A 21302-nucleotide genomic window follows, 5' to 3' on the forward strand; every position below is an offset into this window, starting at 1 on the left:
CCAGCTTTTCAGTGTGGTTTCTAAACCCACTCTGCTTTCATTATAGGAAAGAAGAGAGTTCTTGTGAGAAAACTAGATTGCATGTTCACTCACTCATTGAATGAAAAAATGTTATTGGCTCTTACTGTGTGCCAGGAATTGTCCCAGGCCCTGGGGATCAGAGTTGAAAGAGGAAGAGAGGATCCTGATGTGCATGGACTCATATTCCAGCAAGGATCTCACACCATCAGGGAAGGAAGGATCCTCAGAGGACATCAGCCTGATTTTCCCATTTTACAGACCAGAAAACAGATGCAGTGAGAATAAGTGACTTGCCCAAAGGTCACAACTGCATGGGATGTTGGATTTAGTACTCAGGTCCTTATATGATTTCCAAGAGTCTCTCCTTTCATAGCATGGCTGCTCATCAATCCCTCATTCCTAACTTCACATGGAGAAGGCACTGCAGTATTTTTTTATATATAGAAATATAATTGAGAATTAACAAATAGCATTATCCTCGACCATAATACTTGATACTCCTCCTTATGTCCAAAATATCACTTCTCATATTTTAAATCATAAGAAATGTTTTAAAAATTGCAGAACAGTTCAAACATACATGAATGTGATGCCTACTGATGCCCCAGGCATCCAGCAGCCAGCTGCAAGTGACCTAAGGGGAATATTGTTTCCCTGGTGCCCTATTCACTGAGGCTCCCCTTCCCCGCTAAAACTTGCATTTGGTAGCTTTTGAGGTGAATTCCACACATCGTATCATTTATTCTGTAGCTATTTCAGAAAACTTAGGAATTTTTATCATCTTGGATAACAACAGAGCGATTGACACCCTGCAGCTCCATCGGCCCTTGAGACTTCTTAATCAAAAACAAGAATATTTTAGATAAGTAAAAAAATGTCTTAAAAGCACTTTATTCACAGGCTGCCATAGTGTGAACTAAAAGTTCTGAAATGTAATTTTACGGGGCTGTCAAGCTTTTTCAGGGATGTTTTCAGAGTGCAGTAGGAGTTCTCTGACGACCCATTACAGAAATTCCAAGAAGCCAGGCAAGTTCAGTAGGGAAGACCCCGCAGAGCATGGTCTTCCACGCCGCCACATGTCCAGAATGGGTCCTGCTAGTGCCAGGTGCTGCTGTGTTTGGCTTTCACTAACAAAACCTGTCAAACTGACCTGAGATTATTTAGAAAACATTGGAGAGCCAGTGCTGTTTTCAAAATGTCAGGTAATCCTGGAGTCTTGAAGGTGAAGGCTAACGGGGTGATCTGAGTTGCCTTGGGAGCTGAAGAGTCCATTGGCACAGAATGGAGCAGGTCAGCCCCAGAACACGTGTCCACAAGGCTGGGCACTGCCCCTTCCATCCCCATTATGGTGCTGTTCATTGAGAGAGACAAAGGGAGAACTTGGGCAGTGACAGCCGGGCTGACAGACCATGAAAGCAAAACCTATATGTGTCTGCTTCACAACGCCTCTATGTCTCCAGGTTGTGCCAACTTTAATTTGTTCACTTGCCTGAGAAATATGGAGGCATATGAGAGATGCTGTATCTTTGTGTGTGTGTGTGCATGTTCTTTTTTTCAGACATTGAGCTATGATCGACATAGAACGTCGTATCCATTGCAGGTGCCTAGCATAGTGATTCAGTATATGTGTATGTTGTGACATGGTCACACAGTCTAATTAACATCCAATACCATATATAGTTAACAAATATTTTTTTTTCTTCCCAGGAGAACTTTTAAGGTTTACTGCCTTGGCAAATTTTAGATGTACAGTGCAGTATTAACCATAGTCCTCAGGCTGTACATGGCACGCCCAGGGCTTGTTTATTTTACAACTGGAAGTTGTATGCATTGGCCCCATTCACCCATGGCATCCACCCTCCCCAACCCCAACCTCAGAAACTACCAATCTACATTCTGTAGGATGTGTCTGAGGTTTGGTTTTGTTTTTAGATTCCACATGTAAGTGAGATCATACGACATTTGTCTTTCTCTGCCTGACTTATTTCACTTAACATAATGCCTGTGCATGGGTGGCAAATGGCAGGATTTCTTCCTTTCTGTGGCTGAATAATATTCCATTGTATATACATACCGTATTTTCTCTATCCATTCATCCATCGATGGACACTTAAGCTTGTTTCTGAGATGCTGCATCTTTGAATGATGAAAAATAAAAAAAAAGTTACCATTTATCAAGTGCTTATTATGTCAAGGCACTGTCCTAAGCACTTTATATGTATTTCCTGGTAATTCTTTACCATGAGCCCAGGAGGGAGCTTCTGGGACTTCCTCATGGTGCACAAGGGGACTGAGATTAGGGGTAGATTGGCAGTGCTGGTGAGGGGCAAAGCGGACTCCAAAATCCTCCTCCCCACCAAACCAACAGCCTTCAATCAGCCTCCTGGTTTCTTCTACTATAAAGCTTTCACACCCCTCTGCCTGTCTTTGAGACTCTGCCAAAATGTATGTGATGATGGTTCACTCCCTTGCTATAGCAAATTCAGAATAAATAACATTTTCTTGTTCTCATCTGGTTCGACTTCACTTATTTCCACAATATGGATGCCCACAATATTTTGTTTCACTTCTCAGTTTGTCTAAAGTTCTAGAAGGGGAGAGGGGTACTAGTCATTGGGGCCCAAGTAAATGTGGAGAAGTCAACCCCTACTTTTAGGGGATTTTCAGTCTCTATGGGGAATCTAGGGTTCTGTACATGAGTAATACCTTATATAGACTCAGGTATGAGAATGCACCCCTTATAATATAATGTGCTTCTCTAGGGCAAGAACCCTGTCTCACTCACCTATGCTACCCACATGCAGCCAAGGGCTAGAATTTAGAGATGCTTGCTATATGATGGTGGATTAATGATTTATTCTAGAATAAGAGCAAGAAAATTAGTCTTCAATGCTGATTGGGTTCTGGAGGCAACCACTGACTAGTATGCTTCAACAGCCACGTGAGTAGCTCCCCTATTTCCTTGTCTTTCCCCCAAACTCTTGCAACAGCCTCTGAGCTGCTCTCTGTGGTCTTGCCATCTTCTACTCAAGTTCGAGCTCTTCTTCTTCTGTGGTCTTGCCATCTTCTACTTCAAGTTCGAGTGTGTTACTAAAGTGAACCCGAACAATGGGCACTTGATAAATGAATATTTGCCATGTTAGTGAATAATATCACTTTCTTATTTAAATTAATTCCAACAGTTAAGTCCACTCTGTAATATTGTTTGACCCAAAATATCCATTAGATAGAACTTTGCCACAGGACAAATGCGAGGGAAAATCACAGAAGGCACATATGGGAAGAGGTATTACTTGTTGGTATGTGGGGTGACTTTTGTTGGAATGGTGAGATCCACCTTGCTCTCAGATTCCCAGAATACCTTGGAAGCCAAAAACAACTGCTTTCCCTTCTAGCTGGCTACAAAGGGCTGCTCTTTCTCTAATGGTCTCTGGGAGGATCTGCCCTCCCAGGACATTAGTTACAGGGCAAGGGCAAGAGACCTATCTGAAGGGTTGCAGCTGGAAGCCCAGAGGAGGTTCTTCAAGGGGCTAATAATCAACATCATTTATGGGGACTCCTAATTTGAAGGCAAAAATAATAGCACCTATTTATGAAGCACCTACTATAGGCTAACCATTGTAAATCCTGACCACTGAGTGAAGTAGGTATTATTATCTGCTTATTATAGAAGTGGACAGTCAGGATCCCAAATGAGAGAATTTGCAAAGGTCATGAAGCTATTAAGTAATAGTTCTGGCATTCAAACTCAGATTTTTCTGACCCCCAGACCAAATCTTCAGTTTAATATGCTTTAATTTAATATGCTGCTTCTCTCCTATGATTGTTGTGAAGATTAATTGAAATAATCCACAAAAAATGAGTCCCACGTTGTGTAGAGCACAATAGGCACTCAGTAACTGTGAGGTGAGTTAATATTGCTGGCATTATCTTTGCTGCTCTGACTATTGCAGTTTTGGCTCCTGTTTTCTGATGAGTTGTCTGTCCTGTGTTCTCTGTGCCCACCTGGTTTGCACCTGAAAACCACCCAGGGGCCTATGGTTGCAAGGAGGCCAGAGGTAATATGGACATTTAGTGATGAAACATTTCTATGTTTTGAGAATGTCTGTGTGACATTATCTAGGCAGAAAAATGGTGATGCTGGTGATGATGATGATATGATAATAATAATAACAATAATTATTATTAATAATAATAACAATATTAATTAATAGCTTACATTTATTGAAAGCCGTTAAGTTCACTTCTTTGTGGGCATTTCAGTTCTATTCCAAGTGTCTAGTGTTTCTAAATGTCTACCCGGATAACAGAAGACCCTTGTTCTCTGATTTGCTTCTTGCTGGAAACATTGGAGGCATTCTGGAAGGAGACCCATGGACGTGAGCCAGTCTCAGAGTTAAGAGTGACAATAGACCCAACGAAGGCAAAGATTTAGCAGCAGGTGGTACCACTTGCACACATACCCCTGCCAGCCAAAACAACATTCTCACTGACTCTATCCCAGTGGAGAGAGAGCTGGAAATCCAACAGTGACTCATAGTGTGCTTGGGAAGAAAGCTGAGTATAGTGGTTTTGGCAAAAAAGGAAGAAAGAAATGGAATGTTACCACAGTCTAAATTAGCAGGACTCTCCACATCTTCTCTCTTCCCACTGACATTTCTTTGTGGCAGCTGGCAGAATAAGACCACCGTCTTTGAAGGCCAAAGTCTTCATTGCCCAGCCATGAGCCCTTGGGCAATTTGCTTGAACTGTCTAAACCTTACTTTTCTCTTCCATAAATTAAAAATCTAGAACTGCTCAGATCAGGTATGATTGTTAAAATTAATGAAGTAATGCTTCTCATTGACTGGCATTTGTGCTACTCAAGAAATGTTGGTTTCTGTTGGTGGAAGGAGAAACAATTCTAGGTCAGAGATATTCCTATTTGTTGTTGTTGTTGGGTTTTTTTGTTTGTTTGTCTTTTTGTTTTTTTTTGTTTTAGCAAATTAGCTAAATTTAGCAAATTTAGAATTTACCTTCTTGCTGGTACTAGGAAAAGCTTGTCTTTGATGGTGCTCCTTCTGGGCTCTAGAACAGACTTTTCAGAATAACCTCATCTATGTGGTTTGAGTAACTCTCTGAAGGAATAACTTCTAAGGAATTTCTTGAACCTTGAAGGATGATATCAGGTATCTGGGAAAATAGGTGCAAGGTGGGGTAGGGCAGGCTGCTAGACAGAGCTAACAGCCTGAGGAAAAACGTGGCTCTGAAAGAGGATAAGATACCTTGGCAAAGTAGGACAAAGCTGTTGAGGAGCAGAATAGTGTGAGAAGCATGATGAGAAATACAAGCAGAGGCTGAGGCAGAGGCTGATCACAAGAGTGGAAAGGCCATTGTGGATCCTGGACTTTATGTGTACAGCAATACGAAGCAAGGGGAGAGACAGGACCATACATACAGTTTTAAAAGATCTCTTGGACTGCCATGTCAAGAAGGATTGGAGGAAGGCAAGAATGAAGGACTATGACAGATAACACTGTTGGGCAAAGACAGATAAGAAAACGTACCAAACACTGGTCATGTTTCTAATGGAACCAGTGACAGGTTTAGGTTTTTTATGTTTTTGATTGACTGTGTGTGTGTGTGTGTGTGTGTGTGTGTGTGTGTGATTTCCTTCTAATACGTTTTCTTGTTCACAGTTTACAAAGTTTTCATCAAAATACATGTATTCTTTTTTTAACCTCAAAATTTATTGTCTACGCTCTATATGCTCAATATCATTGTCATACAGAATTATTCATATTTTATTTTAAATATGTACTCATTATTATTATTATTATTTTTTTTTTAAAGAAAAACTGTAGAAGAGGAAAAGGTGAAAAAATAAAAGTAACACAAATTTAGTTCTATCTCTCAGATAACCACTGTTGCCATTCTGGTTTATTTTTTTTTCTGTTATTTTTTGTTCTGTGTTTGTGTGTGCATGCATAGATAATCTGTTCAAAGATTTGTGATATTATCTATCACTGTTACTACTCTTTCTTTCTTTATTCCTTATTAAAATATATCTGACACACAACATTGTATAAATTTGAGAAGTAAAACATGTTGATTTGATACATATATGTATTGTAATATGATAGCCATTGTAGCCATACAATGTCATAGTCAGCTTTTTTAGAATCCACATGTAAGTGATATCATATGGCATTTGTCTTTCTCAGTTTGACATATCTCCCTTACCATAATGACTTTAAGGACCATCCACATTGTCTCAAATAATAGTATTTCCTTCTGTCTCATGGATGAATAAATTCAATTGTATATACCACATCTTTATGCATCCAATGGGTAATGGGCATGTAGGTGGTTTCCATATCTTGGCTATTGTGAATAATGTTGTAATAAACATGGGAGTACAGATATCACTTTTATATCCTGTTTTCTTTTCCTTTGGATATGTACCGAGAACTGGATCATCTGCTTGCTTTTTCTTTAACTTAATATTATATAATAAGCATCTCTCTTCTGTTATTCTTTGGAAACATTAATGGCCAAATAATATTCATCAAGTAGTTATACTATAATTTATTTAATCTTCTTCCCCCCAATGATTGGACAATTAAGCTATTTACATTTTTTTCTGTTATAAATAAGATTACATTGAAAACTTTTGTGCATAAGCCTTTATCCCTATTTAAGATTATTTCCTTAGGATAGATTCCCAGAAAAGGAATTACTGGGTCAAAAGATTTGGATGTTTTATGTCTCTCTTGACACACGCTGCCAAACTGCTTTCCAAAAGGTTGTGTGAATTTACACTATCCTGTTCCTGTATGAAAACAAAATCCAGAGGAAAGTAAGCTCCCCAACAGTCAGGCACCCTTAGTCCCTGGAACACAGACAGAGCCACAGAATCTTCAATTTGGAAGTAATGCTAAAAGTTGGCAAAGCTGACCTCTGCTGATGCTCAATCATGGCAACACGCTTTGTGGAGAGGACACTGAAGCTTGTTCCACAGTGGTATTAACAATTGTACCATCTCTGGATTGGGTATCCCCAAATTTTCTATGCAGCCCCAGCCACGGGTTGAGCCCATAATCTGAATTTCACAGAACTAGAGCCATGCTGGGTGCATAGTGGGTGCTCAGCTGACCCTGCCAGATGGCATACAGGTGATGAAACACACTGTCTGGGTTGAAGTCATCTCATTATCTCCCTGGATTGACAGCTCTGGCAAGACACTAGAGTCTTCCTCTGGTGTGGTCAGGTCTCAAGTGTATCAGAAACCCTCATTTCCCAGAGGGTTCCTCTTCTATGGAGTCTTTGAAGTATGAGCCTTTCCTGAAAAGCTTCCCAGGGGCCCTTGCTCAAAAATCAGTCATGTGGCCAAGGAGGTAGAATCTATACCTACATCTTCTGCACCCAAGTTGCAAGCCCTCTTGGCCCACCATCCAGGACTCCACACTGACTTTGACCTACCAGTGGTCTTTGCCTTGCTCATTGCTGGGCTTCGTTTGCTTTTCCATAGCTCTTCCATATCACCATACCACTCTTCCAGATCACCTGAAAGCTGGCTCTGCTAACTCCAGACCATTCATTCACTTCACTGAAATTTATTCCACTCCCTATACCAGCTACTGGCCTTACGCTGAGGTGTAGAGTTAGACAAGCCCTTTCCAGTCCTTATATACATCTCATTTTTGTGGAGCTCTGTGATATTGCATGTGCTTTTCTCCTTCAACCTGTGAGATCTTTCTCTCTGTTTCTTGATCTGGTTCAAGCCCACACTTATTAAAAAAAAAAAAATCTTCATTAACATTCAGATATGTGCCCAGGCATTGGTCAACACTGTTGAGCAGACTCAATGAGACCTCTGAATCTTCAGTGGGTTAGGGGGCTGAGCAGCTCTCAGGAGCTTCACTGAGTGCCATCCCGGGTTCTGCACTGTGCTGAAGGCTTCACACACATCCACTCACTTCATCTTCTTACAACCAGAGAATGTAGTTACTATTATTACTATTTTCACCTTACACATGGAAAAACTGAGGCAGAAGAAGTATGTATCTTGCTTGACACCATGCAGGCTTAGACTCTTTTTATTTTTTAAAAGAGTTTATTTATTTGACAGAGATCACAAGTAGGGACAGAAGAAGGTAGAGAAAGGGGGGGAAGCAGGCTCCCCCCTGAGCAGAGAGCCAAATGTAGGGCTCGATCCCAGGACCCTAGGATCATGACCTGAGCCAAAGGCAGAGGCCCCAACCCACTGAGGCACTCAGGCTCCACCAGGCTTAGACTCTTAACCACTATATTTTACTACCTCTTTTCTGCAGGTAATTACACACCAAGCAAAGCAAATGCTACAAAGGAAAAAAAGGGAGTTGGTGACAGAGATTAAAAAGGGGGGGACTACTTTATTTCTAGGGATCATGGAAGACCACTTTAAGAAAGGGACATTTAAGGAGATTCATGAAGATGACTTAGTTGGGTGAAGACAGAAGAGGAGTCCCTCAGGAAAGAAGAGCCTGAAGGTCCTACGGCAGGACAGGGCTTTGGGAATTCTAGCAAATGAAAGAACAGTGGGTTGGGGCTTACATGGCAAAGTGACCAATAGCAGAGGCAGTCAGAAAAATAGATGAGGCCAAATCACTTCAGGGCTTGAAGAGTTTAGATTGTAACTTAAGAGTAATGGGTGGGGCACCTGGGTGATTCAGCTGGTTGAGGTTGAACATCCGAATCTTGATTTTGGCTCAGGTCATGATTTCAGGGTTGCGAGATTAAAACCTACATTAGCTCTGTACTCAGCAGGGAGTCTGCTTGCTCTCTCTCCCCCCCTTTTGTTTTCTCTCTCAAATAAATAAATAAAAACTAAAAACTAAAAAAAAAAAAAAAAAAAAAAAAAAGAGTAATGGGAGCCACCAAGCAGGGGAACCATCATCTTTGTTATTTTTAAAATGATGTTCTGGCTGCTGTGTGGATTGGAGCATGCTGGGAAGGGAGATGAGTGATCAGTTGGGAGGCTGATGCAGCCAGTAGGGCAAGAGATGGTCATGGTGGGCGCTGTGGTGGCAGGAGATATAGAGGAATGGAAAGATTTTAAACATGTTTTGTTTAAGTCTTGATGGATTAGACAGAATGTCCTATGGGAATCTCTCTGACCTCATCAACCCAGCACCCTCTCTCTGCTCCATAGTACCTTAGCCCATGATCACACTGGTGATGGTCTTCACTTTGTCTTGTCTGCTTTCTCTCTGTAGTGGATGCTACATATTGTTTAATGTTTTGTTTACTATTGCAATCCTACCACTAGAATAGTGCCTGCCACTTGAGAGGTACTTGATCAATGACTTAAAAATGTGTGAAATTTGTCACTTACTGTGTGCCAGCCCCTGCACAAAGTCACTGTGCATTGTCTTGTGTGCTGCATTCAACAACCCCAACAGAGGTGGTTAATAGTTCATGCTTATTTTACAGAAGAGGAAGCAAAGACATAAAGGGCCAATCACCTTTGTTACAGTTATGTAACTATGAAGGGTTAGAACCATGTTTTGAACCCGGGTTTGTTGGTGGCAAAGACCATGTGCCAGAACACCCATCTACCTTCCTGTCTGCACCATCCACCAGGCTGCATATGAGGGAAGCAGAACTCTTGCCTGGATCATCACCAAATAAGAAATCCTGGCACAATATGGTAGGCAGCAACTAGATGTGCATGGAACTCTATCCAGCTTAGACAGTGCATGCATACAATGGAGTATCATTCAGCTCTGAAAAAGGAAGGAAGTACTGCTACATGTCACAACATGGAAGAACCTTGAAGACATTATTCTGACTGAAGGAAGCCAGACACAAATGGTCACATATTGTATGTGTCCATTTGTATGAAATATCCGGAATAGGTAAATCTATGGAGATGGAAAGCAGAGTGGTAATTGCCAAGGGTTGGAAGTGGAAGTGAAAAATGAGAAGTGATTGCTTAATGGTTATGGGGGCTTTCTTCTGGCATGAAGAAAATGTTTTGGAGCTTGATAGAGGTGGTGGTGGTACATTGTAATACACTAAATGTCACTGAATTGTTTACTTTAAGACGGTAAATTTTATATCATGTAAGTTTTACTTCCACAAACAGTAATGCATGGAAATGAAATGCACTAGCTCCAGGCTAGTGGTTAACTGAGGAGCAAAGAAAGGATCAAAATGGAGCCTCAGCTTAAGTGGTGATTTTTAATTTTTTTAAATAAAGAAATAAACTTTAAAGAAAATTTCTTTATAAAACATCTGAAATAAATAAAAAAAAAAAAAACCAGCCTAGCATTATTTGAGTTATTGCTGGAAATTCTTCCATATAGCAAAGGAGAGCTAAAGCAAAACGGAGTGCCAGAGCTGAATGTGAAGGCAAAGTTGGACAAATTTCAGTCAAATTCTCCATCCACTAAACCCTCTGACTTAAAAAGAAGGGACTCCAAAGTCATGCGACTCAGACACTGTGTATGTGTGACCACAATTCCCATCTTTGAATGAATGTAATGTCAATGTGAGTTCTAACCAACTGCAAATATCAGCTTCCCATAAACTGGTCTTTCTTCCTTCTTCAAATGGAGAAGGTGGTGTCTGAGAAACCAGTGTACCTCAGGTAGAGGCCTAAGTCTTCCCAACTGAGGCTCAATCAAATGTCATGGAAAGAGCTGGTGCCTCAACAGAGTAACTGTCCAGGTTTGCAGAGAAGTGAAGTTCAGGCACCAACACTTACCAGGAGGACCTTACCTGGGCTGCAGCACTGCGCACATATGTCAGTACACCTAACTTTCACACTCACCTTTGGGTGGGTTGTATTTGCTTCCTTGTAGTAACAGAGGAAATGGAAGCTCAGGTGAGGAACATACCCAAGGTCACAGAGAAAGACAGAGTTGGGAGTCCAACCCAATATGTCTGCTAGAGCCTGTGTTTGCTGCCGTGCCCCCAGCATGAGAACAGAGGCTGCACAAAGAGGTTTCTGGATAGGCACTTGTTTAATAAATAAATGAGTGGTAGAAAAACAAAATAGTTTTAATGGCCAAGTAGTTTGGTAAAGATTCACAGAATTTAAACCAGCTAGGGGATAGGCATGTTCATAATTGTGCAAATACAAAATGGTACAACTGCTAAGAAATGCAAAATGTATATTGAAAAATACATATGAAGAATTTGAAAATTGTGCAATTCTTTGCCTCAACATTTCTACTTTTATGATTTAATTTGAAGAAAATAAAAAAAATGTAGACAAGGTTATATGTACAATGATGTTGATCACAGCTTAACATACTCTTTTTTGGTTATTACAAATTATTTTTTTTACAGTTGTAGATTGGTTAAGTCAATGACACATCAGTAAAAGAATCTACATTCTTTAAGAACAGTTAATGTTTATTATATATTTATTAAGGGGAAAATAGACTGTCAAATAGTGTCTCTAATCTCTAGAATGTCTCTAGAACATTCATTTTGGCTTTAGGAAATAATGAATGTATCACAAAGATGAGAAGCCTCAATATCAAAGTATTAATGTGGCTCTATTGCTGTGTGGACGTGTTATGGATGATTTATATTTTCGACTTTCATTTGCATTCTGGTTTCCAAATTTCCATGCGGAGCCATAAGCATATTCCTTTTGGTTTTAAAAAGTCAATAAATGCTACATTAAAACAAAACAAACTCACTCTACCCTCCCAATAGATAGTATCATGTGTAGATAGAAGGAAGGTGCTTTTTTCTCAAAGAAATAAAACATTGATAATATAAGAGATTATTTGTGGATATTTATCTCAGTGTATCTTCTCTTCCTCCCTCTTTTCTTTCCTTCTTTCTTCCTTCCTTCCTTCCTTTCTTCCTTTCTTCGCTTCTTCAATATACAATTTTAGCTCCTTCTCTTCCTGGTGCCAAATTTAAACATTTAGTTAAAGTCTCAAAGTCTCTTCTTCTACACTTTCTCATTGAGGAATTTGAGAGCAAAGAGTCTTGGATTTTAGACATCTGGGGATGGCCAAGATTTTGGATCAGTTTTGTGAAGAGATGTATTTGTTCAGTTGAGCAAGTGTGAAGCAAATGCTTTCAGCGTGTCTATTAATCTTAGTGGTCTGAGTGATGTAAGGGTACGTTCACTCATGTTTTATGATGTTTGGTTTCATAAAAATATGTTTGGTTTCAAGGCATTGGCCCCTGTTCTCTGTTGACTGGGAACAAATTTGGAGTATGGAAGGCATCTTGAATTTTTTCCCAAACCTAGTTTGTTTTTTAATCATCAACTGGAACTCTGTGATGGTTATGACTAACACATTTGTGAGTTCATGAAAACATTTACTTTAGTAGAAAAAACCCCAACAGAACAGCACTAGAACCAGAATGCCCTATACCATATTTTGCCAAAAGTCTCCTGCTGGTTGGTTTTAGGGATAGATTCAGATGGCTGTTATCAAGCTGAGAAGGCATGGGCCAGCTCCATTTAGGTCATGGATTATAAAAGGTAAAAGAGGGAAAACAAAAGGATTTCCTAGGTGAGTTGAGGAAATGAACCTGATTTATTAGTAGCTAGGTCACAGGCAGCATTCTCTTTGCAAAACACCGAGTTGAAGTTAATAATGTTCCCAATGGTGCCCTCAAGAGCCATGTTAGAACAGTTTTATCTTTAATCAATCTTCAGAACTTTGAGATGGCACAGGGGAATGCTTATATTATAAGGTTCAGTGAAAAAGTCCCAATACAGAAATGTGCACATAAGATTTTACAAGGAGAAAGAGAAAAATAAAGTAAAAGCACTCTATGTTAAAAAAGAGAAAAATATAATAAAATTTTTGTTTTTTCACGATCATAGAACTGTTTGTTGTCTACCATTCTGAAACTTGTAATAATCATGCACTATTTTTATAATAAAAGATTCATTCAACATGCTGTACCAAATCACCAAGGTTAAAAACTCAGAAATGACATAGCCACTTATCTGCCATGAAGATCACAGCACTCTTGGGAAAGGAGACAGAGAGATAAGAAGTGACCAGTTGCCATGAGGGAGGGATAGGTGAGGTCACAGGGTGAATAAAAAAAGGGATGGCGGGGCGCCTGGGTGGCTCAGTGGTTAGGCCGCTGCCTTCGGCTCAGGTCATGATCCCAGGGTCCTGGGATCGAGCCCCGCATCGGGCTCTCTGCTCAGCAGGGAGCCTGCTTCCTCCTCTCTCTCTCTGCCTGCCTCTCTGCCTACTTACGATCTCTGTCTGTCAAATAAATAAATAAAATCTTTAAGAAAAAAAAAAAAAAAGGGATGGTGTTATATTTACATGCAGAGTCAAAATTTAAAAATAATCAAGTGCGTATGACCATAATGAGAGTGTCCCGTGTGCACGAAAGAATGTCATCTCCTCGAGTGCATGTTGTCCTGTCTAGTTATGTGTGTTTCAGAGGGTGGGATCCTTACACTGAAACAATCCATTTTGTAGGGGCTGAGGGATGTGCACACAGGTGTTGGTGTTAGGGCTTTGTAATGCGTCAGTTTGAGAAATGTCATGGGTTAGTTTCTCTGAATCCTTGTCTCCACCTACAGAGGCTGTAACTTCACTGTCGCATCTCTTGAACTCTCCCATATTCATAGGCAGTCACCTTGCTCTCTTGGATGATGTGTTTCAGAAGGGTAATCTTTCTCTTTAATTTTAGCCACTGAAGCATATCCCTTTTAGCAGGAAGTAGAGTGATAAGGAGCTCAACAAATTAGTTAGAAATCACTTTCCAGAAAGAGAACACAGGCTCTGGATTGGGTCTCATGGGATTTTTCTGAAGAGATACTGCATTAACTTGGATGTAGAGTTGTTTGTTTTGGCTGTTGAGAAAACTTTTTGGGCTGTTTGTTACTTTTAAACGTCTCAGCCATGTTGTATATGGTGGAGTTTGTTTACGTTGGCTATCTCTCAGTCAAAGAAGTGTTATTCATTTGTTACACAAACAGATATTTAGTGTCCACTATTTGCGTGGCCTGTTCTCAGAGTTGGGGTGATAGTGGTCAGCAACGGACAAGATCCTTACCTTCAGGGAGAGATAGGTAACAAACATGTAGACAAACAAGTGGATAGGGAAATTGTTGATAAATGTTGTGTAGGGGGTGGTCATGGAGGGGTTGTGTGCACTGCTGGTGTGGTTCGTTTTGATCACTTTTGTTAGCAGTTGCCTGGGCAGGATGGTCTACACCTGTGCTTTGGCATCAGAGACACCTGGGTCCTAATCACAGGCCTGGTGCTAACTGTGACTGCAGGAGAGTTATGTAACTCATCTGAATGTCTCTCCTGTTTTGCAGACAAAGATGCTCCCTTTCAGGGTTGTTGTGATCACGAAATGGGTTAAGTGAGGGATGTGGACCATGTTAGCTGCTCAGAAACAGAGGAGTGGGCATACCTTCTTTGAATGCTATCTCCATCTCTAATGCTGGTTCTGTCAGGATTGCTGGAACTCTAAGCCCGACAGCTTTTCTTTCTTAGATCATTTCCAAGAAATAACTCTGCAGGTACAATTGTGTCCTTCCGTGTTGTCTTTCAGCTTTATTTACTCCCAGGTATGGTAAACTGAGTACAGACCACCCAGAGAAGTCCCCATCCTAACCCTTAACACCTGTTACTGTGCAGCCTTGCTTGACAAAGGGCCTTTGCAGACGTGATGAAATTACAAGTCTTGAGAGAGGGAGATTATCCTGGGTTATCCAGGACAGGCTCCTGATAAAAAAAATCAAGCGTCCTTACTAGAGGGAGGCAAGGGGGTTGGTGTTAGAGAGGTAAAATAATGTGAGGACGGAAGCAGAGGGAAGCAGAATCCGAGAAGAGGTGCTATTTGATTGTTTCGAAGGTGGAGGAATGGCCATAAGGCAAGGAATGTAGGCAGCCTATAAAAAAGAAAAATTGTCTCCCCTAAAGCCACCAAGAGGAACGCAGCTCTATGAACTTGTTTTAGACTTCTCACCTCCCAAACCGTAGATTAAGACCCATGTTGATTTAAGCTACCAAGTTGTTGATAATTTGTAGCAGTAGGAAAAAACAAAAAACAAAAAACAAAACAGGTGACACCAGGGGATCCTGCCTGAGCCCCAGGCAACATGAGAGTAGGGGTTGATCAACATAAGGATTTCTTTTTTTTTTTTAAAGATTTTATTTATTTATTTGACAGAGAGAAATCACAAGTAGGCAGAGAGGCAGGCAGAGAGAGAGAGGGAAGCAGGCTTCCTGCTGAGCAGAGAGCCCAATGCGGGACTCGATCCCAGGACCCTGAGATCATGACCTGAGCCGAAGGCAGCGGCTTAACCCACTGAGCCACCCAGGCGCCCAACATAATGATTTCTAAAGCCAGCATGCCTGTGCTTGAAGCCCAGTTCCACCACCTACTAACTGTGATCCTGAGAAAATTCCAGTCTCTGGCCTCAGTGTGCCTTCCATAAAATGGGATGAAAGCTAACCTACATTTAGGATATATGGTAGAACATCGCATGTGGCAAGTGCTCGGGAAAGATAAGTTGTTATGAATATCACAAGTTCTTACTGAATTGAATTACTGTCTTTCTGGAATAAGGGAAAAGGGATAAATTGCTGGCATCAAGGTGCTGGGAGAAGCTCACCAGAGAGTTGCTGAATAGTGTCAAAGGATTGTTTTGGTCAGTTTACATGCTCATTTCCAGGGAGGGCTTTTTTCAGAAGGAAGAACGCAGTTTCTTTCCCTCCCTGCTCACATGAGGACAATGGGACGTGAGCTGGGTGACCGGCATTGATGCTTCTCAAAGATCTGGGTTGTCTTTTGCTTGTAATTCAAAATTAATCTTGAAGATGTAGCAGCCAAATAAAATGTTGCCCTGTGAACTTTTTGCCGTCCTGTTTGTCTCTGGTAGATCACAGGCTGCTTATTTCTGCTATGCAAAAAGTTATTCCCCTGATAATTCTGAAAACCAAAGAAAGAGCACATTCACATGAAACTCTTATTTTTCTAAGTTTATCTAGTTAGGATAATACTGTTCTCTAATGCAATTTCATATTTGAGAAAGTGAAGACTTGCCATTTCTGACTTTAGCCTAAGGAAATAGTTTTTATCTACATATCTATCTACATACAAAAATGTTCATTGCAGCATTATTAAAAACAGCAAAAAAATGGGAATAAATGAGAATGGTAGATGATAGGGGGTCGTTAAAGGTATTGTGGCATAGTCACTCGGTGGAATATTGTGCAGCTCATTCAAAGTATGATCATAATGACTTTGTTATAATAGGGAGAATATTTGCAATATGTTGACAGAAAAATTGAGACAAAACTGTGTTTGGGGTGACTATATAATGCTTATGGTGATTATAACTCACACTTTAACAGCCTTGCAGAAAATATAACAAAATACCAACATCCATTGTGTTCACATCATGGAGTTGTGAATTTTTTTCTCGTCTCTATTTTCTAAATATTTTGTAATATAGCTATTTGCATATTTAAGTAAAAATTAGGTAAAAAAAAACCAAAACAAAACATAGAATAAGCCAAAACTTCACAATAGTGTGGAAAAAGTCCAAAAAAATTATAAATGCACAGATTTACAAGTTAAGTGGAAATGCGTACGGAGTTCTGATTTCCTAGATTGGTGCTGATTTCAGGAACCCCAAGGTGAGAAATCTTGGCTGTTAGTACCTAGAAGGGCATGTGGAGACCATTCGAACACATAAGCTTTCTTCCTTTAAGACAGCTGATTTGGGGGAGCCTGGGTGGCTCAGTGGGTTAAGCCTCTGCCTTCAGCTCAGGTCATGATCCCTGGGTCCTGGGATTGAGCCCCCCATCGGGCTCTCTGCTCAGCAGGGAGCGTGCCTCCCCTTCTCTCTCTGTCTACTTGTGATCTCTGTCTGTCAAATAAATAAAAAAAATCTTAAAAAAAAAAAAGACAGCCAATTTGGTTTCATAAAACGAAGAAAAGTTTTGCCCTTCAAAAATGATTCAGTTCTGATTGCACCAGTCACCTCCATTCCACCTCAGGGGCTCTGGGGAAAAAAAAAAAAAATCTTTTCTTTACGGAGGGCCTGCTATGTGCCAGGCTCTGTGCTGAGTCCTATAGTTCATTGTCTCCTCACAGGTCTGTTAGTTTGGTCCTGCTACATGGAGCTGAAAGACCGGATGCTCAGAAAAGTGAATGCTAAGTTGGTAGGGGCAGAGGCAGGTACAGAGCGGAGGCTTTTGGACGCTGCAGCTCATTGCTGCAGCTAGGACTCTAACTTACAAGGCAGCCCTGAGACCCTCCAGCTGGTTCCATATAATTCTCTGTTTTTCAGGGACCCAATGGTGTCTCCCTAGATTCATTGCTCCCTACCATGGCAGTACCTGCGGAGTTAAGTGCAGTTTATTTTTATTTATTTATTTTTTGAAGATTTTATTTATTTTAGAGAGAAAGCAAGAGTGAGAGCAAGAGAGAGAGAAAGAGAGAGCACAGAAGGAAAAGCAGACTCCCTGCTGAGCTAGGAGCTTGACATAGGACTTGATCCCAGGACCCCGAGATCAGACCTGAGCTGAAGACAGACGCTTAACCAGCTGAGCCACCCAGGCACCCCCAAGTATACTTTAGTTTTAATAGGCAGTACATGGCAGTGTGTTTGAAAAATTCATATAACAAAAGTATATACAATGAAAATAATTCTTTCCAGATCCATCTCTCATTCCTCAGTTTGTCTTCCCTGAGAAAACCACTATAAATATGGAGAGCATTTGCAAATACAGGTCTCAGGGGCCCATTCTCAAGTTGTAATGATTTAGAATCTTTGAAGTTTACCCAGGAACCTGGACTTTTAACAAGCCCCCCAGCTAATGTGGATGCAGGGTCTAGGGCTGAGGACAATTGCTCCAGTGATACTGTTATACCTAATTCCATAAAAAATAGCAAATTCACCCTGTATTCATCAACAATATTTCAGTTCATTCAGCCTCTCAGGAATATAGGTGTTTGATAAAATGGGTTCAACTTTCCTTGGTTTTATACACATTTATTTTAAAAAAACCTAAAAGGTTTTGGAGGCAGGAACATCCAAGGTCAAGATGCTAACCAGTTCAGTTCCTGGTGACAACCCTCTTTGCGGCTTACAGATGAACACGTCTTGTCAAAACCTCACATGATGTGGGGAGAGAGCCCCAGACCCTCTTCCTCTTCTTATAACGACACTAATCCCACCATGAGGGTCCCATGCTTACGACCTCATTTAAACCTAATTACCTCCTAAAGTCCCCCTATAAATACCATCACAGTGTGGGTAAAGGCTTCACCAGATGAATTTTGGTGGGGAAACAACATTCAGTCCATAACCCTGGGCTTCTAGTCCACTTTGCCATGTCCAGCTGAGAGCTCTTTTCAAGCTACTTTGATGATCAGGATTTAGTTTCTTCATCCATAAGGAAAGCAGACTGAATCAGCTCAAGGGGATCCAAATTAGAACACTCTTTGGGCCTGAGATAGAGGGAGGTGTTGATGAATGAGCAGGGAGGTTTCAATCTCCGTAGGTCACCCCCCTACCCTCACCCCCAACTCATCATTCAACAAAAGCTGCTCCATCCTATCTATCATCTATCTAACATCCATCACCTGTCATCTTTTAAAGAACAAACTCCAGTCTGCTCAGATTTCGTCAGCCTTTCCACTAATATTCTTTGTCATTTCCAAGACCCAATCCAGGATATTATGTTGCATTTAACGTCTGATTTGATTTTTGCCTCTGATTAAGATTTTCCTCAAACTAATGGTTCCAAAATATCAATGGTGTAGAGAAATGCAACTGATTTCTGTGCATTGATTTTATATCCTGACACTTTACTGAATTCCTGTACAAGTTCTAGCAGTTTTGGAGTGGAGTCTTTTGGGTTTTCCACATATAGTATCATATCATCTGCAAAGAGTGATAATTTGACTTCTTCTTTGCCGATTTGGATGCCTTTAATTTCCTTTTGTTGTCTGATTGCTGAGGCTAGGACTTCTAGTACTATGTTGAATAGCAGTGGTGATAATGGACATCCCTGCCGTGTTCCTGACCTTAGCGGAAAAGCTTTCAGTTTTTCTCCATTAAGAATGATATTTGGGTGCCTGGGTGGCTCAGTGGGTTAAGCCGCTGCCTTCGGCTCAGGTCATGATCTCAGAGTCCTGGGATCGAGTCCCGCATCGGGCTCTCTGCTCAGCAGAGAGCTTGCTTCCCTCTCTCTCTGCCTGCCTCTCCATCTACTTGTGATTTCTCTCTGTCAAATAAATAAATAAAATCTTTTAAAAAAATACACTTAAAAAGAATGATATTTGCGGTGGGTTTTTCATAGATGGCTTTGATGATATTGAGGTATGTGCCCTCTATCCCTACACTTTGAAGAGTTTTGATCAGGAAGGGATGCTGTACTTTGTCAAATGCTTTTTCAGCATCTATTGAGAGTATCATATGGTTCTTGTTCTTTCTTTTATTGATGTGTTGTATCACATTGACTGATTTGTGGATGTTGAACCAACCTTGCAGCCCTGGAATAAATCCCACTTGGTCGTGGTGAATAATCCTTTTAATGTACTGTTGAATCCTATTGGCTAGTATTTTGGTGAGAATTTTCGCATCTGTGTTCATCAAGGATATGCACCCCAAACCATAAGATACCTAGGAATAAACCTAACCAAAGAGGCACAGAATCTATACTCAGAAAACTATAAAGTACTCATGAAAGAAATTGAGGAAGACACAAAGAAATGGAAAAATGTTCCATGCTCCTGGATTGGAAGAATAAATATTGTGAAAATGTCTATGCTACCTAAAGCAATCTACACATTCAATGCAATTCCTATCAAAGTACCATCCATCTTTTTCAAAGAAATGGAACAAATAATTCTAAAATTTATATGGAACCAGAAAAGACCTTGAATAGCCAAAGGGATATTGAAAAAGAAAGCCAACGTTGGTGGCATCACAATTCCGGACTTCAAGCTCTATTACAAAGCTGTCATCATCAAGACAGCATGGTACTGGCACAAAAACAGACACATAGATCAATGGAACAGAATAAAGAGCCCAGAAATAGACCAGAATAGCAATGGAAAGAAATGCTTGATATCCACTGGAATAACTGGGGGCTAGTTGTCTTCCACTGCTATGTTTGAGGCTGACATGATACATGTGCTGCCGAAGTGAGCACTGAGGCTGACATTATAAATGAAGATTAGCTGTGATGTACGGAAGCAAAGTCTTTAGAGTCAGGCCCAGCTGGTCTAACTTTTGCTCTCTGGAGGATATTGGACAATTCAGTGAGCCTCCCTAGACTTCAGGAAGATGGGAGAGTATTACCTAATTTACATGTTTTGAAGATAAAGTGAATTTGGCACAAGGTACATCTGTAAGAGGCGTTCTATGGTGGCTGATCTGCAGGTTCATACGGTGTCACCGGCCTTCAAGTCAAAAGACACCTAGGCCTCCTCATGGCTATACCATCTGGGTTACCATCCAGGCACTTGTCCCCCATGCCCTGCTGAACCTCAAACATTTTCATGTGTCTGCTCTCTCACTCCAAGAAAAAACCCTTTGATATCTAATGTTTTGATCATACTGTCAAGAAGGGACTTAAAGCATGATTTCTAATTCAGTTGTTCCAACGCGGAAAAAGATTACATAATTAAGACATGTTAACCATAGAAAAATTAAGTTATATAGATAAACAAAAGGAAGAAAATAGAAATCAGCTGTAACCATCAGACCACCCAGAAATAACCTTGTTATCATTTTAAGATCTACATCTGGAAAGACACATCTTTTCTTTTTCTCTTCTTTTTTAAGTTGTACTATTCTATGCTTTACTTTTTTTTGGAATTCTATTGTCATTTACTCTATATTCACTCTTATTCCCATATAATAAAGTATAATTATGGAATGTAGTTTTTAAACTATACTATATGGATGTATTAAAATTGTCTTAACTAACTCTCTATTGTTGGATGGTTTGGTGGTTTCAATTTTAGCTATTGCCAATAACATTGCAATATGCATCCCTCTAGCAAAATCTTCATGCACCATTCTCCAGTTTGGAAGTTTGAAGCTGGCAGTTGTCATACTGTGCCTTCACTCTTTTCCTTTTACTTTCCTGGGGGGACTGTGTGCTCCCTTGAGGGCAGCAAGCACAGCCTGTGCTTGCTGCCTTCATCTTCATGTGACCGTCTGTACATTTCTACTCTTGGGACCCATTTCCCGGAACGTGCTTCCCCATTGTTTATTCTGCTTGGATATTTGATGTTTGGATTCTTAACTCTGGTCCATATCCTCATTCAACAGA

General features: G+C 40.5%; 1 protein-coding gene across 7 annotated transcripts in view; it reads right to left on the reverse strand.

Annotated features, from left to right (window-relative positions):
* C1QTNF7 (C1q and TNF related 7) overlaps positions 1 to 21302 on the reverse strand; it is a 114768-nt gene that overhangs the window by 28800 nt on the left and 64666 nt on the right. Inside the window, exon 2 of one of the 7 annotated variants that reach the window (XM_082728718.1) lies at positions 2096 to 2157. The exons of 5 other annotated variants lie outside the window; for them this stretch is intronic. In XM_082728718.1, the coding sequence (XP_082584844.1) occupies positions 2096 to 2157 (62 nt within the window). Of the gene's footprint in view, positions 1 to 2095; positions 2158 to 21302 lie in introns of those variants that run through there. One more of the 7 variants, XM_082728723.1, reaches the window with a different exon arrangement.

This window comes from Mustela nivalis, assembly GCF_964662115.1.
Source record: "Mustela nivalis genome assembly, chromosome: 4".
NCBI classification, from domain to species: Eukaryota; Metazoa; Chordata; class Mammalia; order Carnivora; family Mustelidae; genus Mustela; species Mustela nivalis.